General features: G+C 49.8%; 1 protein-coding gene across 3 annotated transcripts in view; it reads right to left on the minus strand.

The window, feature by feature from the left end:
• Stox1 (storkhead box 1) overlaps positions 1-7,084 on the minus strand; it is a 63,964-nt gene extending 56,880 nt beyond the window's left edge. For 2 of the 3 annotated variants that reach the window (XM_029482191.1, XM_021175066.2), the window contains exon 1: positions 6,764-7,084. In XM_029482191.1, coding sequence (XP_029338051.1) covers positions 6,764-7,064 — 301 coding nt within the window. In that variant the 5' untranslated portion in view covers positions 7,065-7,084. The remainder of the gene's footprint in view (positions 1-6,763) is intronic. The other variant, XM_029482192.1, reaches the window with a different exon arrangement.
• Positions 7,085-7,963: the final 879 nt, after the last annotated feature.

Consider the following 7,963-nt stretch of genomic DNA (forward strand, 5'->3'; position numbering starts at 1 on the left):
AGTGCTGGGATTAAAGGCATGCACCACCACACCCGGCAAACAGTTTCAAAAAAGAGTAATTATCAGGGCTTGAGCGGTGGCTCAGCAGTTAAGAGCACTGGCTGCTTGCTCTTCCCAAGGGCTCACAATGGTCTGTAACTAAAGTTTCAAAAGATCTAAGGCCTTCTTCTGGCCTCTGCAGACAGCAGGTGCACAGGTGGAGGTGCACAGACATACAAGCAGACAAAGCACCCATACACGTGAAATAATAATCTTTTCTTTTAAGGCTATCATCAAATGATCTGAATATTGCAAATGCTCTTTGGCAAGCAGCTTCCTTCTCCCTCTCTGAGAACGCTGGCTGTTCTAGTCACCATGGTGGGGAACACTGAGTCTCGTGTTCTTCGCTAGCATGGGGTTTTGCTGGACACTGTTCAGTATGAGATGTTTTATCCAGCCCGTGTAGTCTGATGACCACGTGCAGGTGACACCCCACTGGGAAGCCTGCAGGTGCCTCTGAGCAGAATAAACAACGAAGCAGAACACACAGGCAAACAAACACCCAGTAAATGAACTTAGGGAAAAAAAAAAAAAAAAAAACAACATGGCCTAAGACAGGGCTGGGGAGTTGGGAGCTGAGAGCAGCTGGTTTTGTTTAATGCCCCAGGAGGAAAAAGTCCCAAAGGCCAGCGTGAGTCTGACAACCTCCCAGGGAGGGAAAGGTCTTGACCCCAGAGGAGGGCTGAGGATGAGGTGAGAGACCCAAGCATTCACCAGGCTAGAAAAATAACCAAGCTGACAATGACATCCATCCAGAAAGAGGGCTAGCTACCACAGTGGTGGTCAGACATCAGTCTCTCTAGCCATAGCTAGACACTTCTCACCAACAGAATAACATGTTTATTTTATTTTGTTTGGGATTTTTAAAAATTTGTTTATTTATTATATGTAAGTACACTGTAGCTGTCCTCAGATGCCACCAGAAGAGGGTGTCAGATCTCATTAGGGATGGTTGTGAGCTACCACGTGGTTGTTGGGATTTGAACTCAAGACCTTTGGAAGAGCAGCAGTCAGTGCTCTTAACTGCTGAGCCACCTCGCCAGCCACGACATGTTTATTTTATTATCTATTTATCTACTTATCTATCTATCCATCATCCATCCATCGATCAATCTATCCATCCATCCTTCCATTTATCCATTCATCTATCTTTCTATCTATCTATCTATCTATCTATCTATCTATCTATCTATCTATCTATCTATCTATCTATGGATTTCTGAGAGGGTCTCATGTAGCCCAGGCCTTGAACTCACTATGTGTGACTTACACAACTACTTCAAAATTTCTCTGATATGGTCTCACTCTGCAGCTCTAGCTGCATCAGAGACCCTCCAGTCTCCACCTCCTGACCTCCCTAGGGCTGGGGTTATAATGGAGCCTGTGCTACCACAGGCAGTTTACACAGTAAGGAGGATCAAACCGGAGCTGCCTGCATGTGACACAAACACTTCACCTCCTAAGCTACACGGCCCCACCCCACCCCGCCCCCAGGAACATTTTGTTATTACTGCAGGAAGAACCTAACTGTGTGACTTAGAGCTTGCCCAGCAAATTCAGTTCCCAAACTCAAAACGTTAGCTGTTTAATCAACTCCAATAAAAAGAGAAAAGACAGGAATTAAACCAATCTCTTTCCTTCCTTCCTCCCCCCCCCCTTTCTTTCTATTCTGAAACAAGGCCTTCCATAGCCCAGACTGGCTTCCATCTCCCTATGTGGCTGAGTGGTCTTGGAACTCCTGGTCCTCCTGAGCCTTCTGTTTCTGCCTTTTGAGTGCTAGAATTAGTTTAATTCGTTGGGTTTTTGTTGTTGTTTTGTTTTTTGAGACATGGTTTCTCTGTATAGCCCTGGCTGTCCTGGAACTCTGTAGACTAGGCTGGCCTCGAACTCAGAAATCCGCCTGCCTCTGCCTCCCAAGTGCTGGGATTAAAGGCGTGCGCCACCCCACCTGGCCTAGGTTATTTATTTATTTATTTATTTATTTATTTATTTATTTATCGACACAGGGTCTCTCACTGCTGGCTGACCAACAAACCAAGGGACCTGCCTACCTCTCCCTATCCTCAGTGCTGGGATCACAGGTCCACACCAACGCTTCTAGCTTTTTATATGGATGACGGGGATCCAAATTCAGGTCCTTGGGTTTGTGCAACAAGTACTTTACTCAGTGAGCCATGTCCTCAGTTTCACGAAGGTTGTACTTAAAAATAGCCACGGGGTGCTGACACACGCCTTCGGTCCCAGATTCCAGAAGGTGAACCAGAAGCATTTATGTCGGCCCGTCGGATCTAGGTAGCAAGTTCCTGGATAGCCAGGACTACATAGTGAGATCCTGTCTCAAAAATACACACACACACACACACACACACACACATTTTTAAAAAGCCACCAGGGGCTGGAGAGTGGCCTAGAGCACTTGTTGTTCTTGAAGAGGACTAGAGTTGGATTCCCAGCGTAGCTTACCACCATCCTAACTCAGTTTCAGGGGACCTGTTGCTGTCATTTGATGTCCAGAGGTACTTCGAACGCACATGATACACATGCACACATTTCGGGGGAGGAACCCATACACATGAATTAATAGAAAAAAAAAAAAGAAGAAGAAGAATAGCCATTCAGGACATCTTCACTCAATGTGAGAAGATGCTGGGGCTGAGATGGTTCTGTCAAGAACACATGGGCATGTGAGGGCTGTGAGGATGTATTCCTGGACCTTCAGCTTTGGGTGTGGGTGGAGCAAGGATCCTGGGGTCCACTGGTAAGCCAGTCTAGCTCTTGGTAAACTCCAGGTTCAGTGAGAGATCACAGAGAGGGGAGAGAGAAGAGAGAGAACAAAGCTTCCAAGACCTGCTAAGCGTGAGAGCAGATGTGGACTGGCGACATCCCACTGTTGCCAGGCTTACCTATATAGCCTTTTGTTTGGAGCTGTTCAAACAAAAGGCCATGCCCCTGCCCCCCACCTCTGGTAGCTCGGCTGGGAAAGCAAACCAGCTGTCTCCAAACAGCTTCTAGGATTCCCCTTTTCGTGAGTTAATGCAATTTGCTACTAAAAGAAAAACGACCCCGCCCCTAACAAAGCACTTGAGACCCTAGGCACTGAAAGAGCAGCCACCTGCGGCCCTCTGGCTGAAGTTTCAGTGCCCCATTCTCAGGGAAATACTCTGCTGTCCCCACCTTAGCTTCCTTTGAGTGAGAGAAATGATCTCCATGCAAAGTGCACCAGCCTCGGAGGGAACACAGCCTCTGTTCTCCCCAGTTCAGCTGCGCCCTGGACCCCAATCCCTTCTTACTACAATGAGTGCTCTGTCTTCCTGTTTGTCTTGATTGCCGGTTTAATGATTGCTGTGTTGAGGTGGGTGCCCATGCCACAGGGCATGTGTGGAGGTCAGAGGCGCGCACCCCAAAACCTGTTCTCCCCCTCCCCCTTTACAAAGGTTTCAGGGATCAAATTCAAGTCCCCAGGCTTGCCGAGCAAATGCCATGCCCTGCTGAACCACCTCAGTGGCACTTGGTTTTCCAGACAAAGTCCTACCCAGCCCAGGCTGGAGATGAACTCTCACCAGGTAGTAGAGGATAACTCCCTCCATACCAGTTTTTCCCTCAGGGTTTGAGAGATCCCTGCAAGCTCCAATAGCCTAAAAAGGGCCCTGGGAGCACAGCCGAGTTGAGGATGGCTTTCCACACTCTTTTGCCCACATGCCTTTTATGCAAAAATGTACGAGCCTTCCAAAAGATCCAAACAACAGCAGAGACCAAACTGGCCTCTGTGTTCCTTTTTAGTATTTTTACTCTAAGAAGAGAGTCAAGACGGGTGCCTGGCCCCAGCAGCTCTTCCTTTGGGTCCCCAGGAGCCTGTTTTTGGCTTCTGGAAGCCCGCTGCTGCCAGAGATGGGAGCACAGACTGAGACTTCATCTCCTACTGTCATCACCTTCTGAGACTCAAGGCAGTCCAGGAGCCTTTGCCTGCGGACTCAGACTCTTTGTTCCTGTGACTCTGACATCATCAAGCTAGATGGTAATTAGCGATCCTAATCAAAACAAAAGCATCCCTAACCACCCCATGGGCATCTGGCATCCTTCCCTAGCTCAGACAGCTCTTCCCCAGGCAGACACTGTGGCTGCTTTGGCAGGGTGACTGACTGGCATGCATAAAGCCCTGGGTTCAACTCCCAGAAACAAGGCATAGGAGGTAGATGAAGGAAGACCTGTTCAAGGCAACCTTGGCTACACAGGCAACCTGAGGCCAGCGTGGGCGGCATTAGACCCTACCTCAAATAAATAAATAAATAAATAAATAAATAAATAAATAAATAAATAAATGTATGTCTCAGTGACTAAGAGCACCAGCTACTCTTTCAGAGGATCCAGGTTTCAATCCTCACACCCACATGGTGGCCCACTACCAGCTGTAACTCCAGTTCCGGGGCATCTGACGCCTCTTCTGGCCTCGGTGGGTATCTGCATGCACAAGATGCGTTTGCACACACTCAGGCTCACACACATATAAAATAATAAATCTTAAAAAAAACACACACACACACGCTAAAGAAACATCCCCATTGCAGAGAGACTCCGCCTCAGCACAGAAGGAAGACGCTACACAGAGACAAAAGAAGAATGTGGTCAGTGGGTCTATCTTTTTCAATTTCTTCTTGGCCATCCATCCTTTATCAAAGATGGACATAGAAACAGGCAATTTCTTCTGAGCCTTTGGATCATTTCCAAAGGTTCCCAAATCACATAAAGAGAGCTGGTGAGACAGCTAGGTGGATAGAGATGCCTGCTACCAAGCTTCCTGAGTTCAATCCCCAGGACCCACATAGAGAAAGGAGAAACCTGACCCCCTCTAAGCTGTCCCCTGGACTCTCATACACACGTCAGAGCACATGTGTGCCCCTCCCACACCACATAAACATTTATTCTTTAAAAAAAAACTTTAAATTATATTTAAATTTTTAAAATAAACCTTGTTAATAAAACCTGAGTTCAATCCCTGAGCTCTACATGGTGGAAGGAGAGAACTAACTCCCAAGAGCTGTCAGTCAACCACTCAATATGTATCAAGGCACGTACACCCAGATATAAATAAACATAGAGGATTTTTGGCGAATCTTTTTGTGTCAATGGGCACTGCTCAGGTGTAGCAATGATAGAAAGGACTAATAGCCAGCTCCCCTTTCTATGCCTACAACCAGCATACACCATGGCTCCCTGGGCCACAATGGCTGCCTCAGATGTTACATAAAGCCTCTCTTACTTCAGCCCTGGGGTCTAGACACCCCCCCACCCCCACCCCCCACACACACTGCATCCAATTCCCTCTCTGCAGTACACAGTACGCTCACCCTTTGAAAGGAGTCAGGAGACAGGAGAATGTAACCGCTAATTCAAACCAGAGAAGCCCAGGACGCAACTGAAAGCCCCTTTTTTCAAAATACAGCCTGTCTGCAGAAGATTCCAACTTTGGGTACCTGGCTCCCTGTTTCAGAACCGGGAAACCATTCTTTTGACAGATGAGACCCTATCTATGTAGTCTAGCAACCATCTCTCTTCTTGTGTTTGTTTGTTTGTTTGTTTTTGTTGTTGTTTGTTTGTTTGAGACAGGGTTTCTCTGTATAGCCCTGGCTGTCCTGGAACTCACTTTGTAGACTAGGCTGGCCTCGAACTCAGAAATCTGCCTGCCTCTGCCTCCCGAGTACTGGGATTAAAGGCGTGCACCACCACGCCCGGCTCCATCTCTCTTCTTAATCAAAGAAATGTGGGGACAGGCTGGGGGGGGGGGTGGTCTGCAGATGCCATGAAGGTTAGAGACCTTCCCAGGTTCAGGCCAGAGGAGGTCACTATTCCTGGACAAGACCACACACAGCATTAGGTGTAAAACAAATGTTTTTTTGCTGCTGCTTCTCTGGGGATGGAGGAGTAGGAAGAGGAGAACCAGTGACTAAGACTAAGATGGAGAGGTTCCTTGAAACAACGGGCTTGTCACCACCAAACCATCAAATGGTCCCACAGCCCCCACAAACAGAATGAGGACAGAACCAGCTGTTACTGGGAGCTGACACAGTTGCCAGAGGTTAGTGGCCTGTGTCAGTAACCAGTGCAGCGGTTCAGTTTCTCAACCGAGAAACAAATGGGTTAGTCTGAAAAGATTGGGAGGTGGAACTTTCTCTATTTGGTGAATGATGTGTGATGTGTCCACAGCACCATCTGTTTCTTTTCCCCACCAGTTAAGGATGACCCCCCCACCACCACCTCAAACTTCTGAAAGTTGAGTGACCTAAGACCACTCCTCCACCCAGGACAGGAACACCAGGTACTGGGAAGGGACTGGAAGGGAAGGGAAGGGAAAGAAAAGAAAAAAAGGAAAGGAAAAAGGAAGGGAAAGGAAAAAGGAAAGGAAGGCAAAGTTAAGGAAGGGGGAAGGGAAAGGAATAGAGAAAGAAAAGGGAAGGAAAGACGGAAGGAAAAAGGAAAGGGAAGGAAAAGAAAGGAGAAAGGAAAAGAAAGAAGGAAAAAGAAAAGGAAGCTAGGAAGGAAGGAAGGAAGGAAGGAAGGAAGGAAGGAAGGAAGGAAGGAAGGAAGGAAGGAAGGAGCAATCGGATTCTCTTTCGGACCCGAGCCTCACTTTTCCTAAAGGGCCCCCTCCCCTACCACCAGGAACCCACGCGCTCCCGGAACCTGTTGCTATGACCCGGGCCGCTGGCGACCTCCGCCCCGCACTCACCCACCGCGGTGATGCGGAAGCCTCGGGGCGGCCGCAGGGCTCGGCGACGCCACGCATCCCGCAGCACCTGCACACAGGGCTGGGGCGCGCGCACCAGCAGCACCCCGCGCCGCAGCCAGCCGAGAAAGGCCAGCCGCGAGGCGGCGCGCGCCAGCCGTGCGTTCCAGAAGCAGCGCGCGTTGGCGCGGCGGAAGGCGCGGAAGAGCGCGCGGCCGCCCGGCTCCCCCGCCGCCTGCCCGGCCTCCCGCGGGCTCAGCACCAACGCCAGCGAACCCGGCGCCAGCTGCACGGGCCGCGCCATACCGCCGGCTCGCGGGACTCGCGATCACTGAGCCCACCTCGGCTGCCCCGGGAGCCCACTGAGGGGGGCGGGGTGGGGCGGGGCTTTCCAGGGCGTCGCTGTCACTCCCGGTTCCCACAGCAACCAGAAGAGCAGGTGGCATCGCCCACCCGCAGGGCCCGGAGGACCCAGGTCGCGCGTGGGAGGTGACCCAGGTTTGAGCCTTTGCTCCGCTCCTGACCTCTCAGGCTAGTTCTCTGGCGTCTCTGGGTTTGGACCTGGCCAGGTTCCTCATCTCACAGCAGAGGACTCTGAGGACCCTCTCATCCATGGTTTTCTGAAGTTCCAGGGTCTGTCTCCTCCCCTAGTGTATCCCCTTCTTTTGAGAATTTTGAGGAAAGCAGGGTTAGCGAGAGAGAGGCGGTAGCAAAAGCCTGGGGCGCCACCCTGGTTAGGGTCTGGGGATTCTGACGTTGCACTCGATCATGCCCCAAGAACTCCAAAGGAAAGGACGAGATCTGGCCCTGCAGACTATGGCCGGCATCGCAGAGCGATAAGGACAAACAGGCTGGGCTGGAATTGAGGCCCTGGGTCCCTGAGGATAAAGATCTATTGGAATAAGGAAACGGGCAGGACAGACATTAGACTTAACTATGAACTCAATACTATAAAGAGCAAGGTGCTTCGGCAAGACCTGAGGGTCATTTCAGACTTACCATCCATAATGTCGATATAATAATCAGGGGTGGGCACAGAGAGAGACAGAGTCGCCATATGTCCCCCAGGCTGGTCTCAAACTCATGTTCCTTTTGCTTGTGCGACCGTTTTTATTTTTAACTACACCACCTTTATAACTACCATAATGAGATAATCCATACCCCTGTGCATCAATCACACATGTTATTAATAACAATACCCCA

Source organism: Mus caroli, chromosome 10, assembly GCF_900094665.2.
Source record: "Mus caroli chromosome 10, CAROLI_EIJ_v1.1, whole genome shotgun sequence".
Lineage (NCBI taxonomy): Eukaryota > Metazoa > Chordata > Mammalia > Rodentia > Muridae > Mus > Mus caroli.